The 26,455-nt window shown below is 45.8% G+C and overlaps 1 protein-coding gene across 1 annotated transcript in view; it reads left to right on the top strand.

The window, feature by feature from the left end:
* LOC145359671 (NT-3 growth factor receptor-like) overlaps positions 1-26,455 on the top strand; it is a 760,567-nt gene that overhangs the window by 393,352 nt on the left and 340,760 nt on the right. Inside the window, exon 9 of the mRNA XM_080214410.1 lies at positions 22,323-22,393. Within this exon, the coding sequence (XP_080070536.1) occupies positions 22,323-22,393 (71 nt within the window). The remainder of the gene's footprint in view (positions 1-22,322; positions 22,394-26,455) is intronic.

Genomic DNA, 26,455 nt, shown 5'->3' with positions numbered 1-26,455 from the left:
ACCCTTTAGTTCTGGACCCCCTCACCATCAGGGATATTTTTTCTGAATCTACCCTGTCCAATCCAGTTAGAATTTTTTAAGTTCCTGTGAGAAATATGAGTGAGATAAATGCTGCAGTTGTAATTTCTAGACTTGCCCTAGTTCCAGGCATGTTTCAGAAAACTACGAACAGCAAGAAGTGAAAGTTTTCTTTCCTTGAGTGAACCGAAAGAAAAATATTCACTAATTATCTATTAATGTTGCAAATTGCTGTTTGATTTTTTTTACTATATACCTGTTAATTTTTGAATTACAATTTTGAAATGAACCCAAAAGCTGCTGACAAATCCTCATTAAAGTGAGTTTCAGGCAGGAAACAGCTTATTTACAAGATAATGATGTCAGTTTCTTGATTCACCTAATTAAGCGATTTACTGGGGAGATCGAAGGAACTACAAGATTAAGAGAGGCATGGACAGAGTCAGAAGCTCTTTCCCAGGGTAGAAGAGTCAAATACTAGGGGGCACAGGTTTAAGGTGTGAGGGGCAAGGTTTAACAGAGATGTCCGAGGCAGATTTTTTATGCAGAGAATGGAGGGGTGCCCGGAACTCGTTGCCAGGGGAAGTAGTGGAAGCGGATATGGTAGTGACTTTTAAGGGGCATCTTAACAAGTACACAAATAGGATGAAAATGGAGGGATATGGTCCCCAGAAGGGTAAGGGGTTTTAATTAGGTCAGGCAGCATGGTCAGTGTAGACTTGGAGGACTGAAGGGCCTGTTCTTATGCTGTAATTTCTTTGTTCTTTGTACTTGGTATCTGAGGTTTGAAGGCATCTTGAAACCTTGTAATCTTCACGCATTGTAGTCCATGTCCTGAGGAAGGGCTCTGATCCAGTTCAGAAGGGCCATGTGTCATTCTCTGCACAGAGACCACCAAGCATTTTTCCAGCTCCTTCTGTTTTTGTTCCAGATTGGCTTCTCCATGGTAAATGTAGACAGGATGTGGGAGTGCGCTTATTTCAAAATGGAGGCGAATTTCTCCCTCCCTCCTAACGTGGCAGCTTTGATTAGTTGAGGTTTTTGATAGGTTTGCAATGGTAGCAGAACAGAAATCAGAATTCAAGCAACAGTGTTGTCATCCGCCCCGCTAAATCCAAATACTCCCTGCCCAGTGCTATCTCAACCTTCAACCCTCCCTAACCTGCTCTATCTCATCTCTTCGCTTGCTCATCTCCAATATTTCAGTATTCTGTCCTCTGCTCCTCTTTTTCCACCCCATTCTGTTCCTCATATTCTGTCTCTCCCCTAGCCTGGCCTCTTAATGCACCTTGCCTTCTCCCCTTCTTTTCTCTCTTCCGCAACCATTTTTCCAACCATAGCCATCCTCTTCTATATCTTTTCCCGCCACCCCCTTTCTCTTCTCTTCATTTTCTCCATCACACCACTCATTGGGGGAGGGAGGGAGGTGGGGGGGTGGAGCGTGGGGGGGGGATGCAGTTCTCCCAGGGAAGGCCGTATAGCTTGCTTCCCATTGGGTGCTTTGGCCTCCACGTGTCTCCGCCCAGCAGAGTTCCAGCATTGTCAGCTCCGTGCCGGAAATCAGGCGGGCAGAGACGCTGGGGCACTTTGTGAGGCGGTGTGATTTATTCCAGTTTCTATGCAAATTCTGCACTTAGAATTTTTTGGGAGAATCCCACCCGTTGTCTCGTTACCCTTCTCCTGTTCCCTGCTCCATTCCACCGTCCCTCTCTTCTGCCTTTACAGAGTGAGTGGTGGGGGTCCGGAACGCACTGCCTCGAAGCGTGGTGGAGGCAGGTTTAATCGAGGCATTCAGTAGAGTATTAGCTGATTATTTGAATGGATGCAACCTGCAGGGGTTACACACATTACAATGCTCTGACTCCAACTGCAGCCTCACAGCCTCGGGGATGCACACCCTCCTTCCAATAGACCCAGGTTGATGTGCTCCATTGGTTCCAACTTGGTCACATAGCCTGTGAAGGATTGAGCATTGAAGGGGCCATGCTCCCACAATAGCTAATTTCGGAAGTTGATCAGTTAGTCAACAACAGTCTCGAACATGAGGTGCAGAAAGAAAAATCTCAGCAAAACATTTTGGGGACCAGAGATCCAAAATAATTTGTTCTTCCCAAACATGCTGCACTTATTCTGTCCTAAATTATCTATATCCCAAAATGTCATTTTTTTAAAAAAAATCTATCCAATTTGTATTAGAATGAATAAATACTCTCTGCTTCCAGCATCTCCCTAGCTAACCCCTTTCCCACAGATCTACCACTTAATGGTTCCACAGGTTAACTTTGTCTTTGCTGCTCACTACTCCACAGCCCCACTTCCCACCTCAAACGCAGGCTGTAGACTGAATTTTACCAGCCCACCTGCTCAAAGTTTATACGATGCCGATCAAGGCCAACAGGGAATGCTGTTCTCCAAGCCTTGCCTGCCCCCGGAATCGGGGCGGACGTGCCGGTAAAATTCCAGCCTGTGTGTCCTTGCATTCAACTGTTTTTGACAAGGTGTAACTGTTTATCACCATTTTCTGCATCAAGTCTCTTTAAAATCCTAACAATGGTGACCCCTCCCGTTATGCAGAATATGATATGGAGATGCCGGCGTTGGACCGGGGTAGGCACAGTATGAAGTCTCACAACACCAGGTTAAAGTCCAACAGGTTTATCTGGAATCACGAGCTTTCAGAGTGCTGCCCCTTCATCAGGTAAGTGATGAAGGAGCAGTGCTGCAAAAGCTTGTGATTCCAAATAAACCTGTTGGACTTTAACCTGGTGTTGTGAGACTTCTTAGTGTACATAGAACAGTGCAGCACAGGAACAGGCCCTTTGGCCCACAATGTCATGCTGAACATGACCACCACCAGCCAATAGCACGTCACCTCCTCCACCTTAAAGCTAATTATTGTCAATGGACAGAATTTTCTGCTGTTTTTGACTAAATGTCAACTCAGGCAGGAAGAGTACAGTTTTTCCGTTAACTTTGCACTTGCTGCTCGCCACCGCCTGTCAGCTCAGCTGTCGGCCTTTCCCACCATACTTTCTGAGAGCTGGTCAAAAAACATCCTGTCGGTGGTTCCACCATCTCCCGCTGGCAGAATGGAATTTGACTGAGCCTGGTCCCACCACCAACTTCAGTCCTGGTCTAAAAATAAGAATAAAAATAAGAGGGAGGTTTCTCCACGCCATCACCATGGACATGGGCTCCCCCCTGCCTCCCCTCTTCCAGCTCCACAAACTTGACACAGGGTTCCCCCTTCCCCCCACCTTCCCCCTTCACCCACCCTTTCCCCATACCCTTCCCCTCACCCCCACCCTCGCTCCCTACCCTCCCCCCATTCCCCCCACCCTCCCCCCATTCCCCCCACCCATCCCCCTACCCTTCACCCCACCCTTTCCCCCTACCCTTCCCCTCACCCCCACCCTTCTCCATCTCCCTACCCTCCCCCCATTCCCCCCACCCATCCCCCTACCCTTCACCCCACCCTTTCCCCATACCCTTTCTGTCACCCCGACCCTTCTCCACATCCCCACCCTTGCCCCCCAACCCTCCCCCCATTCCCCCCACCCATTCCTCTACCTTTCCTCCCACCCTTCTCCCGTACCCTTCCCCTCACCCCCACCCCCTCCACCACCTTCCCCCCACCCCCACCCTTCCTCTCATCCTTTCCCCCTTCCCCCACCCCCACCCTTTTGCCCCTACTTCCCCCCCACCTTCACCCTTTCTCCCTTCCTTTGCCCTTCCCCTGCACCCTTCCCCCAACCCCTACCCTTCTCCCGCACCCTTCCCCCAACCCCTACCCTTCTCCCCAACCCCCACCCTTCCCCCCACCCCAAGTCATTTCTCCCCTCCCTCCCATCCTTCACCCTTCCCTCCACTCTTCCACCTACCCTCCTTCCCCACCTTTCCCGCACCATCCTTCTCCCCCCACCCCCCTCCCCTCTTCACACCCACTGTCCTCCACACTCACCGACATTGCCAGTATACTGCTCGGGCATGGTCCTCTTGCCCCAGGGGCTGTACTTACCTGCACACACCCATTGGGTCCCCGATTGTCAAAAGCTGTTATAAATCCTGCTGGTGTGAAGTTAATCCTAATGTAGGGTGATAATACAGCGGGAAAACCCATTAATGATATCAAAATGTTTGGTGATGGGATTCCTGACCTTTCATGGTGGGAACCCCATTACGTAGTGGGGGATTGGGGGGGGTGGGTGGGTGGTTGCAGTGTGGATGGGAGGCAGGGACAATCTGAATGGGAAATCCTGACAGCAAAAAAGCTGATTCCCATTGGATTCTCCACCCTTGCCGCCATTCCCGCTCGCTGACAGAAAGTCCACCCCAAAATGTGGTTGCGCCAAAGGTTTATAAACTGGGGGAACACCACTGATTTGATTTTAGCCAAAATTGATGTAACAGTTATTGCTTAAAGTATATGTTTGATTTGGAAAGTGGAAATATCTCACACGTATGGAGGTTAAGGCACAATGACAGGAATTTTACATTGAATCCATGCTATACCTGACCTGGGAGTATTTGATTCACCTAATATTACTGGCTTGGATATCTTTGATGTCATAGTGAAGAGAGACGTGAGTAGAACCCGTGCTGTGTCTAAACTGGAATTGTTAGATGGGACTGCGTACAGGGAGTTTTGTGCTTTCTCTAATCCTTGCGGTACCTAATCTTGGCGCAGACTGTGTCAATGTATTCTAATCCAGCAACGGTGTCCGAAACCTCAGTGAGAACAATAATTAAAAGGAAAATAATGGGATGAAAATAAGTCAAGAAGATTAGGATAATTGTGATACTCCAGATCCGGGGCATTACTTTAAATCCGGGGATGAGGTGCGACCTTTCAAGTTTTATGAAATTATCTTTTGTTTGAGGCTGGCAGGTTATCACAAAGCAGAGTGGCAGCCACCCAGGACTGGAGCTGGGTGCTGAGTGGCAGAATGCTAGGTTCTGTTTCTTACTGTAGCCCTGGGTGCACTGCATTAACCTGCTGAGTAGCTGGCAGCGGTTAGCACAATCCTGCAATGTGTAAGCACGGAATCTGGGCAGAATCATGCCGGGGTTTCTCAAGGTTGAACATTTTATGGTGATAGTGATGGAGGAATTTCATTAGATGTTCCTTAATTGTTTAGTAATGAATGTATAGCCAGATGTTTCGCAGCTGTATCTTCATGAGTGATCCTCAGATCCCACACCCTGCCCAATTTCCCTGGTTTGTCAATTTGAAAACTAAAGATTTATCTTCTAGATATCCATTATATGGCTATTTTTAAATATCATTTTGAACTCCGTACAGACTGCTAGCCAGCTGGTGTCATTTCTCAAACCTACAGCAAATTACAAAAGGGCTGATTTGGGAATATATTGTTAAATGGTGTGGGATCAATCAACATATTTAGCATTCATTGTTCTCCCGAAAGGGAAATGTTTTAAATGCTTTTAAATTTTAAACCATTGTAAATAATTAAGGAAGAAGTTGTGTTGAAATTGCTAAATTAGCAATTTGCTTTTGTTGTCACAGTGCAGTAAGGGGATGCAAAACTGGAGAGACAGGGTGGGAAGGTCCTGTAAAAGCGGGAGAGAGGACGAGGGTAAAATACCTGGGAGACTGGGAAGGACAGCAATTAATGTACTGGATCACTGACCTTAACCTTGAAGGGTTTTGGATGAATGTTGTATGCCTGTTGCTTACTAATGCTCCATACAAGCTAAAACAGAGATAAATTGAATGAGAGCTTCAGAGCATGGGTAGAAAACTGGTAGAGAGGCAGGGAATTGAGATAAAAGGGTGTAGTTAAATTTATGAACCGCAGAATCGAAGGGACAACATGGTGGCACAGTGGTTAGCACTCCTGCCTCACAGTGTTAGGGACCTGGGTTCAATTCCAGCCTCAGATCACTGTCTGTGTGGAGTTTGCACATTCTCCCTGTGTCTGCGTGGGTTTCCTCTGGGTATTCCAGTTTCCTCCCTCAGTCCAAAGGTTGATTGGCCATGCTAAATTGTCCCTTAGTGTCAGGTGGGATTAGCAAGGTAAATACACGGGGTTGCAGGATTAGGAGCTGGGTGGGATTGTTGTCAGTGCAGGCTCAATGGGCCGAAAGGCCTCCTTCTACACTATTGACATTGTATGATTAGTGCTTTTCACTTAAAAATGACCTCGATTAGGAACTGAAGGGAAAATCACCAGCCTGGTTTACACATGTTGGAGGGAGCAAGGGGAATGCACACACTGCATACACTCCATCCCCATCCCCACCGAGGGAGAGTAATTCCAAACAGAACAACTTTTAAAAAGCCTAGTCTATAACGTCCTTGGGATGGGCTCAAAATTGGACCATTGGGTGGGTAGGAAGTCCCTCCCTCAGGAAGTTGCCCAGCAGTCCTGGGGCTCACTAGTGGGCATAGCCGGGACTGCCAGAGGCACTGGAAGAAGAGTGATGGCCACCAAGGGTCTTGAGGGATTATGATGGGTATGGGCCGGGGGAGTGAGGGAGTGTGAGGTTGGGGGAGCCGGGGTTTGGAGAATGGAATGGGGGGGGCGGGGGGGGGAGGGGGTGGGGGCGGGGGCGGGGGGGGGGTGGTGGGGTGTGGGGAGTAATGTCTTTTGATGAGGGGAGGGGGAAGGCGTGACCCCAATGTGCACCTACCCCTCCCCAATTGACATGTCCCTCCTCTCCTTCCTGTCTTTTTCAAAGAAGCTCCGTCAACATAAGTGGCGGAACGCTGCCCTGCCCGACAGTCCCTGGCATTTTATGGCAGTGAAGATACTTTGAGGCCCTTAATTCGGTGTGCACATCTTCATGTAATATACAAATAAGCCACAATCTATTGCTGAATACCACCAGGCAACTTTGAGCAAGAAAGACTGCTTAGGTTCAAGACTTCACTTTCAAAGAATCAATGGAACTCGATGGGAATTTGAAAGTTGTGTATAGAAAGATGGAAAGGAGGTTACCAGAGAGCACAACCTTTAAAACAGAGATGAGGAGGAATTTCTTTAGCCAGAGAGTGGTGAATCTTTGCTGCAGAAGGTTGTGGAGGCCAGGTCATTGAGTGTCTTTAAGACAGAGATAGATAGATTTTTGATTGATAAGGGGATCAGGGGTTATGGGGAAAAGGCAGGAGAATGGGGATGAGAAAAAACACAGCCATGATTTAATGGTGGAGTAGACTCGATGGGCTGAGTGGCCTAATTCTGCTCCTATGTCTTATGATCTTATGGTTGGTTTAGCTCAGTTGGCTGGATAGCTGGTTGGTAATACAAAGTGATGCCAACGGTGTGTGTTCAATTCCTGTACCTCACAGGTTACTAATGAAAGACCAGACTTTTCAACCTTGTTCCTAGCCTGAGTTGTGTTGACCCTCAGGTTAAATCACCATCAGTCAGCTCTCCTCCATGAGCCTATGGTCATCTGGGTCCAGTTACAAGTTTATTTATTGGTGTCGTAAGTAGGCTTACATTAACACTGCAATGAAGTTACTGTGAAAATTCCCTAGTCGCCACACTCCGGCGCCTGTTCAGGTACACTGAGGGAGAATTTAGCATGGTCAATACACCTAATCAGCACATCTTTCAGATCGTGAGAGGAATGAGCACAATGGGTGGCACGGTAGCACAGTGGTTAGCACTGCTGCTTCACAACTCCAGGGACCTGGGTTCAATTCCCAGCTTGGGTCACTGTCTGTGCGGAGTTTGAACATTCTCCTCGTGTTTGCATGGTTTTCCTCCAGGTGCTCTGGTTTCCTCCCACAGTCCAGAGATGTGCAGGTTAGGTTGATTGGCCAAGCTAAAAAAAATTGCCCCTTAGTGTCCTGAGATGCATAGTTTAGAGGGATTAGTGAGTAAAATATGTTGGGATATGGGGGCAGATCCTGGGTGGGATTGCTGTCGGTGCAGACTCGATGGGCCGAATGGCCTCTTTCTGTACTGTAGGGTTTCTATGACATCTTCTATGAAAACGGAGCACTCAGAGGAAACCCATGCAGACACAGGGAGAATGTGGAGACTCGACACAGATGGTGATCCAAACCGGGAATCAAACCCAGGGTCCCTGGCACTGTGAGGCAGCAGTGCTATCACCGTGCCACCCCTGCACTATGGCGGCTTTATTGAAAGAAGTGGTCCAAAGTTAAGAAGTGTTTGAACTTGCACTTGGGAGCGAATTTTACATGAGACTCAGTGGCAGAAGTAAGTGTGTCAGCTGGATAGCCATGTGCTCGGAATTGAATCCCTTTGCCGGGTTTTGAAGTCCTTTGACATCAGTGAAATCAGGTTTTAATTAGGCTTCCTGGTGTGCTAGCTTTGAGGCTCTGTACATCTGAAATGAGGTGTGATCTCACCTTGGTTCAGCCTGAGAGGTATTTAAAGCTTCAGCTTAATACTCTAATTTTGCTTCAGTGGGAAGGGACCAGCCCAGTAATATAGGACTTGAAATAAAGCTGAGTGGAATAATGGCCTGTGGGTGGATGCGAATCATTCCACTGTGCAACTCAGAGGCTGTGATGTGTTTTGGTTGCTGGAAAGCTGATCAATGGCCATGATGATTAATGCATGAGTTAAAACTACAAAGCAAAGAGTAATTTTCTTCTTATATAGCTCTTTACTGATTTCCAAAATCATCTTTTTTTAATCATTCATGGGACTTTTCGTTGCTGGCTGGCCAACGTTTATTGCCCATCCCCACTTGCTCTTGAACTGAGTGGCTTGCTTGACCATTTCAGAGGGCAGTTGAGAGCCAATCACATTGCTGTGGCTCTGGAGTCACATGTAGGCCAGACCAGGTAAGGACAGCAGATTTCCTTCCCTAAAGGGCATTAATGAACCAGATGGGGTTTTTCCGACAACTGACAATGGCTTTATGGTCATCGGTAGATTCTTAATTCCAGATTTTTTTTATTGAATTCAAATTCCACCATCTGTCGTGGCGGGATTCGAACCCGCTGATTTTCTGGATTAATGATCTGGATTAGTTCTGGATTAAAGGTCTAATGTAATGCCACTGGGCCATTACCTCCCCTTAATCTCCCTTAATTAATGAATGATGTTTATAGCGCAGAGAGGAGAATCATAGAAACCCAATGTGCCCCATTCGGTTCATCGAGTTTGCATCAACCACAATCCGACCCAGGCCCTAATCCCATAATCCCACATATCTACTCTGCTAATCTACTGACACTAGGATCAATTTAATATGGCCAGTCAACCTAACCTAGTCTTTGGAGTGTGGGAGGAAACTGGAGCATCTGGAGGAAACCCATGCAGACATGGGGAGAATGTGGAAACTCCACACAGACAGTGACCCGAGGCCAGAATTGATCCCAGATCCCTGGCCCTGTGAGGCAGCAGTGCTAACCACTGTGCCACCGTGCCAGCCAAGAGGTGAGAGCATTTTAGTTGTTGGATTGAAGGAGTTTACAGAGTTGTGGTTGGGGCCAGGTTCAGGTTGCTTTTCAATAATTGGGATTTAACTTGCTTTTTAAAGGCCATGTGCTTTGAAATGGATAATTCCCAGTATTTACTAGTGAGATTATTGCTTATTTACACTGTTTGATACATTTGGATGGGGTGGGGGGCCTTGTGATGCAGAGGTGAACATCCCAACTCTAGAACAATAGCCCTGGGTTCAAGTCCCACTTCATGACTCAATGGCCACAGAAGGTGCATTTATAACGTGGCCTGACAGCCTTTGATAATCAGCCTGTAAATCTTTCCAACGGGCAGAAGTTTACTGGCACATCCGCCCAAGGTTCATACAATCCTGCCCAAGGCCAACGGAGAATGCCGTTCTCCGAGCTTCGTCCACTCTCGGAATCAGGGTGGGCATGCCGGTAAAATTCTGGCCAATATTTCTGATTGGTAAGCGGGAACGGTCAGAGAGCGCGAAGACAATTTGCGCCACCAAGCATGGACCAGTCTAATGGAAGTCCATGGTTGCCAGCACCCTCTTAGGGCCTGGTACCAAGAGAGCGAGGGGGTGGTTCACAGTGAGATACTGTTATCACGCAACTTTTGGGTGGAACAGAACTTTCTGATTTCCATGTTGAACTGCACATGCGGAAGTTACTGGAAGCTGCACCTAAACAACATCAAGCAACACTGATTCTTCTGCAAAATCCAGCCCATGATTTCCATAGACAGAGGCCATTTCCAGAGGGGGTGAGTTTCACCATTTATAATGGAGTGGCTGCAGGTGGAGTGAAAAGGTATCACTTACCTTATACGCAGGTGATAGGTTCGTTCCCTCAAAGCTGCAAACAACATGAAGAAAGTGTCGGCACTGGGAGTTTTTTTGATTTCGATTGGAGGAATCCAGTGAAGTCACCAAAATGATACAGGTTCCGAAGAAGAGTCACGTAGACTCGAAAAATTCACTCCGTTTCTCTCTCTAAACCTGCTGGGTTTTTCCAGCAATTTTCTTTCAAACAACACAGTGTTTGGTGTCTAATATCCGAGGGCACAGCCTCAGAGTAAAGGGACAACCCTTCGGAACTGAGATGAGGAGGAAATTCTTCAGCCAGAAGGTGGTGAATCTGTGGAACTCATTGCCACAGAGGGTAGTGCAGGTCTTACTGCAAGCATACTCACTGAGTGTATTTAAGACAGAGATAGATAGGTTCTTGATTGGTAAGGTGATCAAAGATTACGGGGGAAAGGCGGCAGAATGTGGTTGAGAATCAGTCATAATTGAATGGCAGAACAGACTCAATGGGCTGAATGGCCTAATTCTGCCACTATGTCCTTGGTCTCATGCAACCAGACATCAATCTGGTCCTTTTCTGGTCAAGGGCTGTCTTTATTGTCCTTATGCTATTGGGCAGCCCTGGATTGTAAAGCTGGATATGATGCATAACTCCAACTGAAAGAACTGCAGTTATCAGGAGACACTGAGAAATACCACACATTGAATCCATACAGTGCAGAAAGAGGCCATTCGACCCATCGAACCTGCACAGGCCACTATCTCACCGAAGCCCTAACCCCATGTATTTACACTGCTAATCCCCCTGACACTAAGGATCAATTTAGCATGGCCAATCTATCTAACCCGCACATCTTTGGGCTGTGGGAAGAAACTGGAGCACCTGGAAGAAACCCACACAGACATGGGGCAAACGTGCAAACTCCACATAGACACGAGGCACAAATGGAACCTGGATCCTTGGCGCTGCGAGACAGCAGTACTAACCACTGTGCCACCACGCCGTCCCATACCTGGAGAATAGTGCAGAATAGTGTTCAATGAAGGCAGGGACCACGTGAGGCTGTGTAAGGTCTACAACTTGAATCGTTGCTGAACTGCATCGAAGTACGATGGAAAAGGCAGAGCTTTGGTGCTAAACTGAATGCTTAAACGGTGTGGGAGAGTGAAAAGGCCCAAGCAGCTTGATACGAGGTCAGTGCTACAAAGGCACCTGCTTACTCATGCATTGTTCTCAAGAGACTGCTGCACCAGATCCATCTGATAGTCACGGTTCAGAGAAAGGGCCTCAGCTCTTCCAACGTTATCGGAAACAGCCACAAGCCCTGGAATAATCTCTTTCACCTGGAAACAGCAAAGCCCAATTGGGAAGATCTGTTTTCTTTTATTGGTTGATGTAGAGAGATTCCAACAGCTTTCGCTAAAGAATAAAGAAGTAGGTACGAGATTCAAGCTGTTTATAGCCGGCAATGTCTATTGGAAGCATCATTGCAAACCAGCAAATTCTCCAAAACCAACCTTCTTTTCAACATAAAGAACCGATAAATGTTTCTTGCCAGCCCTGGATGGGTGTATTCTGGATTGTGGCAATGGCCTTTTCCTCTCCAACTTCCCGTCCCCTATTGGTGATCCTAAATAAAGCTCTTCATGAAGTGCTGCCAATCCGAGAACATACAAACTCTTTGGGGTAAATTTTCCAGTCCCGCTATAGGAATTGTTGCGGACGGTACGGAAAATCTGATGGATCGTTGAAAGGTCCATTGAGCTTGGGAGCCCATAACTTCCTTTGAGTGGTCATCAGTGGCAAATTGATGTGCCGTACCCAAAGAACAATAACATTACAACACAGGAACAGGCCCTTCAGCCCTCCAAGCCTGCACTGACCACGCTGCCTGGCTTAACTAAAACTCCCTACCCTTCTGTGGACCATATCGCTCTATTCCCATCCTATTCATGTAATTGTCAAGATGCCCCTAAAAAGTCACTATCGTTTCTGCTTCCACTACCTCCCCCGGCAGCGGGTTCCAGGCACACACCACCCTCTGTGTAAAAACTCTGCCTCATACATCTCCTTTAAACCTTGCCCCTTGCACCTTAAACCTGTGCTCCCTAGTAATTGATCTTCCATCCTGGGAAAAAAGCCTCTGACTATCCCACTAAGAAGCTCTTAGAGTGTCGGTCTTTCCCGACCTTCCTGACTCAGTCCCTGTGAGACCTGAGAAGTGAACCTCATACCTGGGTCCTGCAGGAGAAAGAACAAGCCTCCTTTTAATGGAAGTAGCTGTGGAGGTAGGGAGGTTTTAGACATGGTGGATAATGGGTTGGGGGAGGGTGCGATGGAGGGTGCAAACATCTGGGGAGACAGGAGATGAACATTCGTGGGGGTGGGACTTCAGCTACTGGGAGAGGTCGGACATTGGGGAAGGGAGTCGGATGTCGGGGTGGAGTTGGACATGGGGAGTCAGAGGACAGGAGTCAGGCATTGACGGGGTGGGAAGGAGTTGGAACTGGGGTGCAGGCTGGGGTGAGGAATCAGGTTGAGTTGGGGCAGGAGGTCCCCTGGGAGTCTCATACGGAGCTGCATTGGGGTGCCTAAAATAGTTACTATTACTAGAAACCCAGCTGCTTCACTGATGTACCTTTAGGGAAGGAAATCTGCCTTCCTTGCCTGGTGTGGTCTACATGTGACTCCAGAGCCACAGCAATGTGGTTGACTCTCAACTGCCCTTCAAGGACAACTGTGGATGGACAGTTGTGGCGAATGTATGGAATTCATGACCACAGAAAGCAGTTGACCAAAACATCTGATTTCAAAGAGAAGTTGGATATAGCTCTTTGGGCTATAAGGACCAAGGGGTATGGTGGGGAAGGGAGGATCAGGATATTGAATTTGATGATCAGCCATAATCAAAATGAATAGTGGAGCAGACTTGAAGGGCTGAATGGCCTACTCTTGCTTCTAGTTTCTATGTTAATCGAGGGTGAGAGGGTTAGTAAGAAGAGTGTTGAAGTAATCAATTCTGGCAGCGGTAACTGTGAGGATAAGACAAATCCAGTCCGACGCTTCTTTCAAGTCTCCTGCCTGCTTGGTGTTTTAATGAAAACACAAAAGTCCTATCTGATATTCAAACAAAGCTCTTGCCGCAGAGAGACAGCTGAAGCACACTGTCTCAGCAAATATAATCCACCCTATGCAGCTCATCTTAATTCATCTCATTTGAATTGTTTTAATGTTCACAGCTGTGCAGATTGTGACTGCATCCATTTATCGCTTATGACACAATCCTATCCTTCACAATCCCACGGCTACATTTTCCCTCTCGGAATCATTTCATCCTCTGTTCCACCTCTGACGATGCCGGGACATCTTCCGTTTTTCTGGGACAGATTGCCCTCCCGAAAAGTGAGGATACAAAGAGGGAGAGTTGGGAGTCTCAGACAAATGCACAAAGTACTACAAGTGCACTGCAGATCAGATAGAAACAGAGCGGCCCATCATGTCTGAACCAGCTCTTTGAGAGCTGCCCGGTTTAGTCCCACATTCTGGATTTTTCCTCATAAACTTGTCTCCTTCATTGACATTTTCCAATCCTGTGGAATCTGATTCCACCATCTTTATGGGTCGTGCATTTTCGTTTTAATTCCTTCATGGAATGTGGGCGTCACTGGCTGTATCAGCATCTGTTGCCCATCCCTGAGGGTACTTAAGAGTCAACCACATTGCTGTGGATCCAGAGTCACATGTAGGCCAGACCAGGTAAGGGTGGCAGATTTCCTTCCCTCAAGGACATTATAGTAAAACAGATAGGTTTTTAAGGCAAGCAACAGTGGTTTCATGGTCATCATTAGACTTCTAATTCTAGATTTTTTTTTGCTAGAATTCAAGTTTCACCATCTGCCGTGGTGGGATTTGAACTCAGGTCCGCAGAGCATTACCCTGGGCCTCTGAATTACTAGTCCAGTGACAATCTCACTGCACCACTGATTCCCCAGTTCCAGATCTTAAAACACCTCTGGCTGGGATTTTAAGGTTTTTGCCAGAAGTTGGTGGATCTGAGGTTGGCCAGCCGCAATCCTGGCCTCTGTGTGAACCCGTTTCTCCTCATTCCCTTTTTCATTTACTCATTATGGGCAGTGGTTAGCACTGCTGCCTCACAGGATCTGGGACCCTGCTCCGATTCCCGGCTGTGTGGAGTTTGCACATTCTCCCCGTGTCTGTGTGGGTTTCCTCTGAGTGTTCCAGTTTCCTCCCACAGTCCAAAGATGTACAGTTGTTTTAACTGTGTCCGTCCAGCCCACTAGTTTTTACACACTCGCTAAATTCCATTCTTTCCCTGTGAGACATTAAAGAGGGAGCATTCATCCAGATCACACCTTAGTGTTATGAATTTGCATATGTCAGGTTAAAACTGCGTTGTTTGAAAATGTAAATAATGAAAAGAAATGCAAAGAAACAAGCAAAAGACATCACATGGCACTGTCTCTTTATAAAACCATATGTCTTCCTGTGGATTTTAAACTGCAGAAGAGGTTTACAACATTTGTATCCAAAGCAGCAGTCAAGGTTTCAACACACCAAACCAGGCCTTTTTGATTTGATTTGATTTGATTTATTATTAACATACAGTGAGAAGTATTGTTTCTTGCACACTATACAGAGAAAGCATACTGTTCATAGAAAAGGAAAGGAAAGGGTGCAGAATGTAGTGTTACATTCATAGTTAGGGTGTAGAGAAAGATCAACTTAATGAGAATGAAATTTTACAAGTCGAGAACGAGAATAAAAGATAGAATTAGAAGGTACGCTGGGGGCAGCTTGCAAGAAGTTGCCTCGCTCCGGCGCCATCTTGGACTGAGTTTTAAGGAAAGACGCAGAGGCACAGGACCAATGGAATTCAAATGTAAGGTTTGTTGACAGCCTCAAGCCACTCAAATTGCAGGAGGTAATTCCAGGTACTTAAACACAGACAAGGGGAAATGACTTGTCAGAGTAAGCTTGCAACCTCTTTAATTGGAAGGAGGGAAAGGCAAGGCTCTCATATGGAATCCTGCAGTTTAATATATAAATATATCTTCAGAAAATCACCACCTGAAGAGAAAAAGATATCAACTCTGAAAGAGTTCCAGACAGAAGCATCGGACAAAAGTTCATACCTCCAACAGATGCTTGGTATTATGTTATTTGATAGTTACTATATTGTATATGGATTTATTTCATTATTCCTGAATGAGTCTTGTAATAATCGAACGGCATTCTACTGGGGAGTGTATTCAGTTTGTTAGTTGTTTTATACGGTTGGCACCAGTTTTCAAATAAAGACCTATTGATTGTTCATGATAGAGATCCTGCTTTAATTTACCAAAACCAATAGCTTTCAACTACTTCACGCACATTTGTATAAGGTTACGAGGTGAGGCATTCTTTTGGATAGTTTCAAAATTGCGCAGAGGGAAAAATCACCTCTGCGCCGTAACTTTAATCACAGATGATGGATTAGCAGGAGATATGGCGCAATGATGGGACGGACAGTGCCATGTTCTCACCACCCTATGCCCACCTCAGGTGGAACATTCCATCCATCCATAAGAAGGAATGAAGAAACCTCTGATGATGGAAATTGTCAATTTGGTGTCAGCCAATTCTTTGGCATTAACCTTCAGTCAGTACAACCATCCCTAATTCTGCTTCTAAGCTTGAAGAGTTGTTGTATTTATTTTGGATATTTAGGGGAGGTGATGGCCTAGTGGTATTATCGCTGTTCTTTTAATCCAGAAACTCAGCTAGTGTTCTGGGGACCCAGGTTTGAATCTCACCACGGCAGATGGTGGAATTTGAATTCAATAAAAAATATCTAGTTTATATGGATTCCAGCAAAGCCTTTGAGAAGGTCCCTCATGGAAGACTTGTAAAGAAGGTAAATTCACATGGGATATAAAACTGGATTCAAAACTGGCTCAGCTGTAGGACAGCCAAATTCTGCACACATGGGGACGGCCTCAACCGGGATCTTGGGTTCATGTCACACTATCCTTAACCCCCATGACTTGCTTGGACTTGCAACATCTCACTACTGTCCTGTCTGGAGACAATACACATCTCGTTAATCTGTGCTTAACGCTCTCTCCAGTTACATCGTCCGTACCTTTAAGACTTAATTACCTGTAAAGACTCGCATTCCAATCATTATTTTGTAAATTGAGTTTGTGTCTTTATATGCCCTGATTGTGATCAGAACTCCCACTCACCTGACAAAGGGTTAGCAAGCACTCCAAAAGCTAGTGGCTATCAAATAAACCTGTTGGACTTTAACCTGGTGTTGTGAGACTTCTTACAGCTGTCGGAGACAGGGGTGATGACAGAAGGCTGCTTTAGTGACTGGAAGCCGATGCCCAGTGATGTATCACAGGGACCTGTGTTGGGCCTCCTATTTTTTGTCATTTATATAAATTACATTGATGACTATTTGCGAATGACACAAAGATTGGACGGGTGGTTAACAGTGAGGCAGAGTTGCTACAAGAAGAATGTATTCTGTGTCCTGAAACTCCATAAAGGTAACTATGACGGTATGAAGCTTGAATTGGCCATGATGGGCTGGGAAACATAATTGAAAGAAAAGACAGTGGACAGGTAATGGCAGGCATTTAAAGAACAAATAAATAAACTCCAGGATTTGTTTATTTCTGTTTGGCACAAGCGTGGTAAGGGAATTATAGCCAAGCCATGTCTTACAAGCAAAATTGGAGATAGTATAAGATTCAAGGAAGAAGTATACAAATTGACAAGAAAAAGAAATAGGCCTGAGGATTGGGAGTAAGTTCAGCAAAGGAGGACCAAGGGATTGATTAAGAAGGGAAAGATAGAGTATGAAAGTAAACTAGCAGGAAACATAAAAACTGACTGTAAGAGTTTCTATAGATACGTAAAGAGAAAAAGATTGACAAAAACGGCTCTTTGCAGTCAGAAACGGGCAAATGCGTAACAGGGACTAAAGAAATGGCTGTGGAATTAAATTTTTGCTTTACTTCAGTTTTCACAAAGCAAGACATGAATAATGTAGCAGAAGTGCTGAGAGAAACATGTTTTAGTGGGGAGCCGAAGGAAATCAGCATTAGTGGAGAAATGGTTTTGGGGAAATTGAAGGTGGATAAATCTCCAGGTCCTGATAATCTTCATCCCAGAGTATTTAAGGAAGTGGATCTGGAAATAGAAGATTCATTGGTGCTAATTTTCCAAAATTCTTTTAACGCTGAAACAGTGTCTACAGGTTGGAGGTTGTCTAATGTAAGCCCGCTACTCAAAAAGGGAGATGGAGAGAAAACAGGGAACCATTGACCAATGAGCCTAACGTTAGTACTGGGAACGTTGCTGGAGTCCATTCTCAAGGATTTCATAACTCATCATTTGGAAGGCAGGCAATGTATAATCAGACAAAGTCAGCATGGATTTACAAAACGGAAATCATACTTGATGAATCTACTGGAATTTTTTGAGAATGTAATTAGTCGAGTTGACCAAGGAGAACCAGTGAATGTGGTTTGTTAAGACTTTCAGAAGGTTTTCGACAAGATCTCACATACTATGTAAAACTAAAGCACGTAGGATTGCAGGTAATGTCTTGAGATGGATAGAAAGCTGGTTAGCAGATAGGAAGCAAAGAGTTGGCATAAATGGTCCTTTTTTTGATTGGCAGTCAGTGATTAGTGAGGTTCCGCAGAGATCTGTGCTCGGACCCCAACTGTTCACATTATATATTCATGATTTGGAAAAGGGAACTGAATATATTATCTCCAAATTTGCAGATGATACAAAGTTGGGTGGGAGAGTGAGGTGTGAGGAGGATGCAGAGATGTTTCAGTGTGATTTGGACAGGCTGAGTATGTGGGCATTTGAATGGCAAATGCAGTGTAATGTGGATTAATGTGAGGTTATCCACTTTGATAGAATAGTAGGATGACAGATTATTACTTGAATGGGTGTAAATTGAGAGAGGTGGATACTCAATGAGACCTTGGAGTCCTCGTGTATCAGCCACTGAAAGTATACACTCAAGTACAGTGGCAGTAAAGAAGGCAAATGACATGTTGGCCTTTGTAATGAGAGAATTTGAGAATAGGGATAGGGATGTTTTGCTGCAATTGTATCGAGTGTTGGTGAGGCCATACCTGGACTGAGGGATGACGGGATCAAGATGTACAAGATTATCAGAGATATGGACAGAGTGGATAAGGAGCTGCTGTCCCCCTTAGTTGAAGGGTCAGTCACAAGGGGACATAGGTTCGAGGTGAGGGGCAAGATGTTTGGTGGGGTGTGAAGAAAAGCCTTTTTACCCAGGCGGTGGTGACAGCCTGGGATGTGCTGCCTGGGAGGGTGGTAAAGGTGGGTGGCCTCACATCCCTTGAAAAGTATCTGGATGAGCACTTGGCACATCATAGCATTCAGGGCTATGGGCCAGGTGTCGGTCGGTGGGAGTTCAGGTGTTTCTAATGTGTCAGTGTGGAATTGATGGGCTGAAGTGCCTCTTCTGTGCTGTATGATTCGATGATTCTAAGATATCTAGAATTTAAGAATCTACTGATTGTCGATTGTTGAAAAGCCCATTTGATTCACCAATGTTCTTTAGGGAAGGAAATCTGCTGTCCTTACTAGGTCTGGCCTACATGTGACTCCAGATCCAGGGCAATGTGGTTGACTCTCAACTGCCCTCTGCAATGGCTGATCAAGCCACTCAGTTCAAAGGCAGCGAGGGATGGACAGTAAATGCTGGCCACCCAGCAACACCATGTCCCAGGAATGAATAAAAAAAAAATACTTTTAAGGCAGCAATTATCCTTTTTGCCTCTGTTTGTGAATAAAAACTGACAAGGTAGGGCATGGATCAGAAGTCACTGCACCCCAAGGGGATGTGTTGTAGATCTGCCTTTGCCTCATGAAGTGAATGGACACAGCTTCCTGTTGGCATTGGTCTGAGAGCTATGCCAGTGCTGAGACCTTTCAAAAGAAAAGCGTAACCCATGAATTAAAAGCTGTCTGCCTCCAGAGAGTTAGACTTGTATTAAAAGATTGAGTTGAACGTATCTGTAAGGAGCAATGGATGGACCTGGCCCAGCAGATAGGCCAGGTGCTGCAGTGCCAAGTGTCACCAGCTCTGCCACAGTGCACTTGAAAGCCACAGCAGCTTGTAAAATGGAGATCGTCAATGGTCAGTTGGTAATAAATTTGTGGCCCTGTGCGTGAGAGATTCAACTGCATTCCCTCAGCGTGAACCCAATGCTAAATTACCTCAGGTCATCTCTTGCAGACTAACAATTTTCCCTTTCTCTTTTGTCTCTGCAGAAATCCTGGAGAACCCCTTTTACAGTAAGTACCTTTTTGTTATTAAGCTTGGATTGGTTGGTTCTTTGAAGAGAATTGACGTTTGTGTGCTGCATGCTCCAGAGAGGCTACTTGCTCTGTTGCTCCGTGTGCCAAGGCATAGGGGTCACCAAAAAACAAAGGACTTTCGCAGGGATATTAATTACTAAATTGGCACCATCCCAATCTAGTGGCATCACCTGCCAGGGACACAATGATTTGTTGATGCATAACGTTCTACAAAAATCATTATCCATCACTCGCTCATGATGGTGGCATCCTTTTAATGAATGAATGCAGCTAATATTATACAGGTTTAAGAAAATGGCAAAGTTGCTGGAGTGTGGGGTGTAAGAGAATGACACAATGCCATGATTACAGAGTTCCCAAATTACTATCTCCTCAATCTCTCCAAGCCACTCTCAATTTGAGGGTTGTTGCTGACTTGACATAATTCCACTCTAACTGGTTGCGTCCACTATATATCTTGCAGTTCCTCCCATTAATAAGCGGTTTGCTGTCCGGGGAAGAAGGACTCATTGTACAGGCTGAAGCTTCCTTCCTTTGTTAGTCAGATGCATTCATCACAGAATCCCTACAGTGCAGAAAAGGACCAATCAACCCATCGAGTCTGCACCAATTCTCTGAAAGGGCATCCAATCCAGACACGCCCCCCTGCCTTATCCCTGTAACCTCCACACATTTACCATAGCTAATCCACCTAAACTACACATACTCAGACGCTAAGGGGAAATTTTGCATAGCCAATCCATCTAAGCTCTTTGGAGTGTGGGAGGAAACCAGAGCACCCACAGAAAACACACGCAGACACAGGGAGAATGTGCAAATTCCACACAGACTATCACCCAAGGCCAAAATTGAACCTGGGTCCCTGGCACTGTGAGGCAGCAGTGCTAACAAAGAACAAAGAACATCCCAGCACGGGAAACAGGCCCTTCGGCCCAACGAGCCCGCGCCGCCGCACCTTCCCACACCTACCCCGCCCCGTGTGTATGTGAGTGGAACCCCTAATGTAGCCAGATTCAGGGGAGAATAGTGTCCATTTGGTACACCAATAACCACTGTGCCACCGTGCCACATTCCTGTCAATTTGCAAAGGAAAGATCATTGATATCTATTCAAATGCCACAAGTGGAGAGTGAGGCGAGAGACAACAAATCAGTCAAAAGCACATTGGTGTGATAATGGAGAGCATTCAGCGAGTGTTCAGGCAGGAGGACAGTGATGTAAAGGAACAAGATATGCACTGTCAGCCAACTTACAGTGGGAACAGTTTCTAACCTGCGCTGTACCTGACCTGGGAGTACTTCAAGAGATAACACAAATCTGTATCTAACTTGTGCTGCACCTGATCCCAAAATGTTTGTTGAGACGATGCAGATGGAGCTGAGCTCTGTGTCTAATCCGTCGTATCTCACCCACGCGTGCCAAATGGGACAGTAATTCCCTGATACTTGAAGGATAAGTCTGCTCAAATTATTCAGGAACAGTTGACTTGTTGTCAAAAATCATCTAATTACTGCAAAGACCTGGATCCTGAAAGTTCCACCCAATATGGGTTTGACAAAACAGCGTGCTACCTGGGGATCTGTGCGAGCCGACACCTGTCAGAACTGTTGATCAAAAATGTCCAATTATCATCAGCAGTACTGCGTATCTGTGTGCAAGTTACAGTGATCCAACCCCCGAGTTTGAGGGGAAACCACTTTAAGCTCAGGCCTGTTACAAGCCTCTATTGCCAGTCTAGTGCCCCGGGCTGTCTTTCTGTATCACATTATGTCACTACAGAATTAAAGAGAGAACTGCTGGAGTTAAGAACTGCATTCATACAATGCAGCAAAGGCCTTTCAGCCCATCAAGACTGCAGCAACAACATCTCCAGTAAAGGCGCTCATTCCATTTTCTGCACTTGTCCCATTTCCTTGAATGTTATGATATTTCATCCAAATATTTTTTAAAGTTTGTATGGCATCCAGCCTCCACTGTCTTTCCAGGCAGCGCATTTCAGATTCCCACCACCTTCTGAGAGAAAAATAGGGCGGCACAGTAGTTAGCACTGCTGCCTCACAGTGCCAGGGACTCCTGTCCGATTCCTGCCTTGGGTGATTGTTTCCATCAGTAGGAGAGACTAGGATCCATGGGCACAGTCTCAGAGTAAAGAGGTGACACTTTGGAACCAAGGCACGGAGGAATTTCTTCAGCCGGAGGGTGGTGAATCTGTGGAATTCGTTGCCACAGAAGGTCATTGAGTGTATTTAAGACAGAGACAGACAGGTTCTTGATTGGTATAAGGATCAAAGGCTGCAGGGAAGATGAGATGGGGTTGAAAAACTTATCAGCCATGAATGAATGGTAGAGCAGACTCGATGGACCCAATGGCCTAATTCTGCTCCTATATCTTCTGGTCTATGTGGAGTTTGCATGTTTCCTCCGTGTCTGCGTGGGTTTTCTCTGGGTACTGTGGTTTCCTCCCACAATCCAAAGATGTACAGCTTAGGTGGATTGGCCATGCTAAATTTCCCCTTAGTGTAAAGGGATTAGCAGGATAAATGTGTGGGGTTATGGGGATCGTGCCTGGGTGGGATTGTTGTTGGTGTAGGTAGAATGGCCTCCTTCTGCACTGTAGGGATTCTATGATTCTACGAGCCTCCACTGGGGATTGTTTGTGAGTGCTGGCTTGATTCTCTGGCACTCTGAGTAACCATGCAATCTCTGTCTCTAGTTCCATCATTTGAAGTGACGACGGGCCCTCCAGTCAGCGTAACACACAAGCCGGAGGGAGACACGTTTGGCGTGAGTACCTCTTTAAACAGAATTACTGTGCTGTCACTTAGCTGAGAGATGTCAGGCCCATTGCTTATCCTTCGGACTCAGGGCAGTGAGTGGGATCTGCTCAGGTGGAGTTCTCCCCTACAGACGTTCAAGGACAAAGCACTTGAAGCTGCTCTTTTTACCTCTCCGGTCATTCTTTAAATGCCAGCTTGGATTTTCCCGTTGATGCTTGCAGGTGAAGTGATTCTGATATCGAGTTGTGTTAGCTTTCCCCGGGAGTTACCCAATTGTCCAGTTTAATGGGTTGAAAAGGGCATTTTGTCAATAGACCTGAGGATCACAGGCTGCGGGATGCACATTAACGTGAGCAGGCCCCACGTCGAGGAATTGAACCATTGCTGCTCACGCCTCTTTTTTCACTTTGTTTTCCCTTCATTCGTTTTCCAAGTTTTCCGACATTTCAATTCAATAACCAGACAACTTTCACTCTCTTCCATCATTTTTGTATTACAGGGAGAGCTCATAGCCAAAGTTAATTCACGGGGTTGGGGGGAGCAGGGGGTTTGTTGTCAGCACAGGGCTGAATTCAGGTTATATAGGTTTGCAAAGGATATCTGGCACAGGAGCAAACCATTCAGCCTGCTGCTATTCATTGTCCTCCATCTAAATCTATCATCGTAACCATTGTTAAGGTTCAGGTTAGAAACTCCAAAGTATTTTATGAAGCCCTCCTGGATCTTAAATTTTGCATCTTGAATTTGGCTAGAATTAGCACATGTTCCATTTCATCTTTGATTCACAAGACCCACTAGGGAGCTTTTATCAAACAAAGTGTATTTAAGAATGTAGCTAAAATGTATGGAAAGAGAATTAGCAAGAACCTTTATCCATTGCAACCAAGAAATAATTGTGATACAACCCTTAACAAACATCTCTACAATGTTTCAATCAAACCAATCCCATAGACAAAGACCCTTTTCACAGGATTAACACCACACAGACTAGTGCTCACGTGATACTGGGATCGAGACTGTTAGTTGGATTCTGCAGTCAAATGCTCTTGAGACTCAGAACAGTTTGAAGACAAGATAACTTCCTAAAATACCAAAGAGACTTTGGTCCAGCCCCCAATAGCAGCAGTTTCTCTCCCTTCAGGAAAACAAGATTTTGTTTTCAACTAACCAACAGAACTTTCTGAACACCAGGGAGAGAGGGAAAACACTTCTTTTTAGCTTGCTATCCCTTCTAAAATTAAAACTCAAACTTGCAGCTCAGAACTGAAAATGAAACTATAAACGCAGTGACAAAAAAGGTCCAAAAACATATGACCATCCTCCTAACAATGCAGGATCGTGAAACTAATCTCAGAGTAAACACAAACAACACCTATTAAGTACTTAAGTAGCAATAAAAGAACCCATCGTAGTCAACCCAGCAACATGATGACATCAGCTAAAGCTGTGAGCTGAGAAACACTGACTGTAAGGGCTGCAGAGATCATGATTTAAAAAAAACTCTTAAAGGTACATTAACATCACACCACCCATTCCCACCTCCCTCACCTGCTTGTCTGGTTTCAGTTTAAATGGGCAGATGGTAGCACACTATCTGTCCCTAGGAATGTTGGTGCAGTTAACCAACTGCAGTTGGTGCAGTTAACCACCCAATTTCAGTCTCTCTGTAAACTTTCCTACCTTGCCCTCTTGCTCTGCAACTGCTACACACTTGACCAACAGGATGACATGGTGGCACAGTGGTTAGCGCTGCTGCCTCACAGAGCTAGGGACCCGGAATCAATTCCAGCCTTGGGTGACTGTCTGTGTGGAGTTTGCACATTCCTCCCAGGCATGTGTGGGTTTCCCCTGAATGCTCCCACAGTCCCAAGATGTGTAGGTTAGGTAGATTGGCCATGTTAAATTGCCCCAAGCTGTCTAGATGGGATTAGCCACGGTCAATGTGTGGTGTTACAATGATAGTGCGGGGACAGGACCAGGGTAAGGTGCTCTGTCAAAGAGTCGTTGCAGGCTCGATGGGCCAAATGGCCTCTTCTGCACTGTAGCGATTCTATGAAATGTATTGTTCACTTCAACCACTCCTTGTGGCAGTGAGTTCCACATTTCTGAGCAAAGATGTTTCTTCTGAATTCACTGTTAGATTTCTTGGTGACCATCTCATAGTGATGTCTTCCAGTTACACTCTTCCTCACAAGAGGAAACATTTTCTCTCTGTCTATTCTGTTTAGGTCTTTTCAGTCATCTCTCAGCTCTCTTATCTCAAGACAAAAAGGCCCAGACTGTCAATCCTTTCCCAACACCCACACAGCTCTCTGTCGTGCTAGTAAATCTCCTCTACACTCTCTCCTGTGCTTCGATATCTTTTTTTATAAACTGGGACTGGAATAGCACACAGTATTCTAAGTGTGATCTCATAGAACTTCAACATAGGTTTAGCATAACCTCCGACCTTTTCAATTCTAACCTTCTAGAAATAAAGCTATATGCTTGATTTGCCTTTTTTCCAGGCTTTACTAACTTGCATCTCAATTTAACGTGGTAACGTAGAAATTAGAAGGGGGGGGGTTAGGCCATTCAGCCTTTAAAGCCTGTACTACAATACATTATGATCATGGTTGATCATTGAATTCAATATCCTGATTCCCCCTTATCCCTTGGTCTCTTTAGCCGCTAGAGCAATATCTAATTTCTTCTTGAGATTGGTGTATTTGTATTAGAATTGTAGAATCCCTACAGTGCAGAAGGAGGCCATTTAGCACATAGAGTCTGCACTGACTCCCCGTCAGAGTATAGCCTACCCTGGCCCTGCCCTGCCCTATCCCTGTAACCCTACATATTTGCCCCACTAATCCCGCTAACCTACACATCTTTAGACACTAAGGGGCAATTTAGCATGTTCAATCCACCTAACCCACACATCTTTGGACTGTTGGAGGAAACCGGAGCACCCGGAGGGAATCCATGCAGACACAGGGAGAACATGCAAACTCTGCACAGACAGTAACCTAAGGCTGGAATCGAACCTGGCTCCCTGGCATTGTGAAGCAGCAGTGCTGACCACTGTGCCACCATGCCGCCCTGAAATCCATTTGTCCCTTTACCCCACCTTGACCTTCCAAGTAATGATTGACTTCTCTGTGATTCCATCAGAATGTACTCCCTCGCACTCATCTGTGTTTAAGTTCATTTGCCGATTATTTGCCCGTTCTGTGAATCTTTTAATGTTCTCCAATAATTTTGTTGCAGTCTTCCTCAGTGTTGTCTATCACATTCAATTTAGTGATGTGAGAGAGAGTGAGAGAGAGATGCTGAGTCTGGATCCCACCAGCTGAGTGATTTCACTGGCCACTGATAATGCATAATCTCCTGGAATTTCTAACTGGAGGCAAAAGGCGGGGAATTATAGGCCGGTTAGTTTAACGTCTGTGGTAGGTAAAATGTTAGAATCCGTCATTAAGCAGGAAATTGCGAGGCATCTTGAAGGGAATTGCTTGATAGGGCGGACGCAACACGGTTTCATTAAAGGGAAGTCGTGTCTGACAAATTTACTGGAGTTCTATGAGGATGTGTCTAGGGCAGTGGATAGAGGAGAGCCGGTGGATGTGGTCTTTCTGGATTTTCAGAAGGCGTTTGACAAGGTACCTCACAAGAGGTTATTGCAGAAGGTCAGGGGACATGGAGTTGGGGGTAGGGTGTTAGCGTGGATAGAGGATTGGTTGTCAAATAGGAGGCAGAGAGTGGGGGTCAATGGGTGCTATTCGGATTGGCGGATGGTGACTAGTGGGGTGCCCCAGGGGTCGGTGCTGGGGCCTCAGCTATTTACCATTTATATAGATGATCTGGAGGAGGGAACCGAGTGCAGGGTGTCGAAATTTGCTGATGACACCAAGATTGGGGGAACGGCAAATTGTGCGGAGGGTGTGGAGAGTCTGCAGAAGGATCTAGATAGGCTGGGCGAATGGGCCAGGAAATGGCAAATGGAATTTAATGTTGGCAAGTGTGAGGTGGTCCACTTTGGTAGGAAGAATGGTAGGAAGGACTATTACTTACGTGGCGAAAAACTGCAGCA

This window comes from Carcharhinus amblyrhynchos, chromosome 28 (assembly GCF_965287045.1).
Source record: "Carcharhinus amblyrhynchos chromosome 28, sCarAmb.v2.hapA, whole genome shotgun sequence".
NCBI lineage: Eukaryota > Metazoa > Chordata > Chondrichthyes > Carcharhiniformes > Carcharhinidae > Carcharhinus > Carcharhinus amblyrhynchos.
The sequence above is the reverse complement of the archived record's forward strand: the minus strand, read 5'-3'. Positions and strand labels throughout refer to the sequence as shown.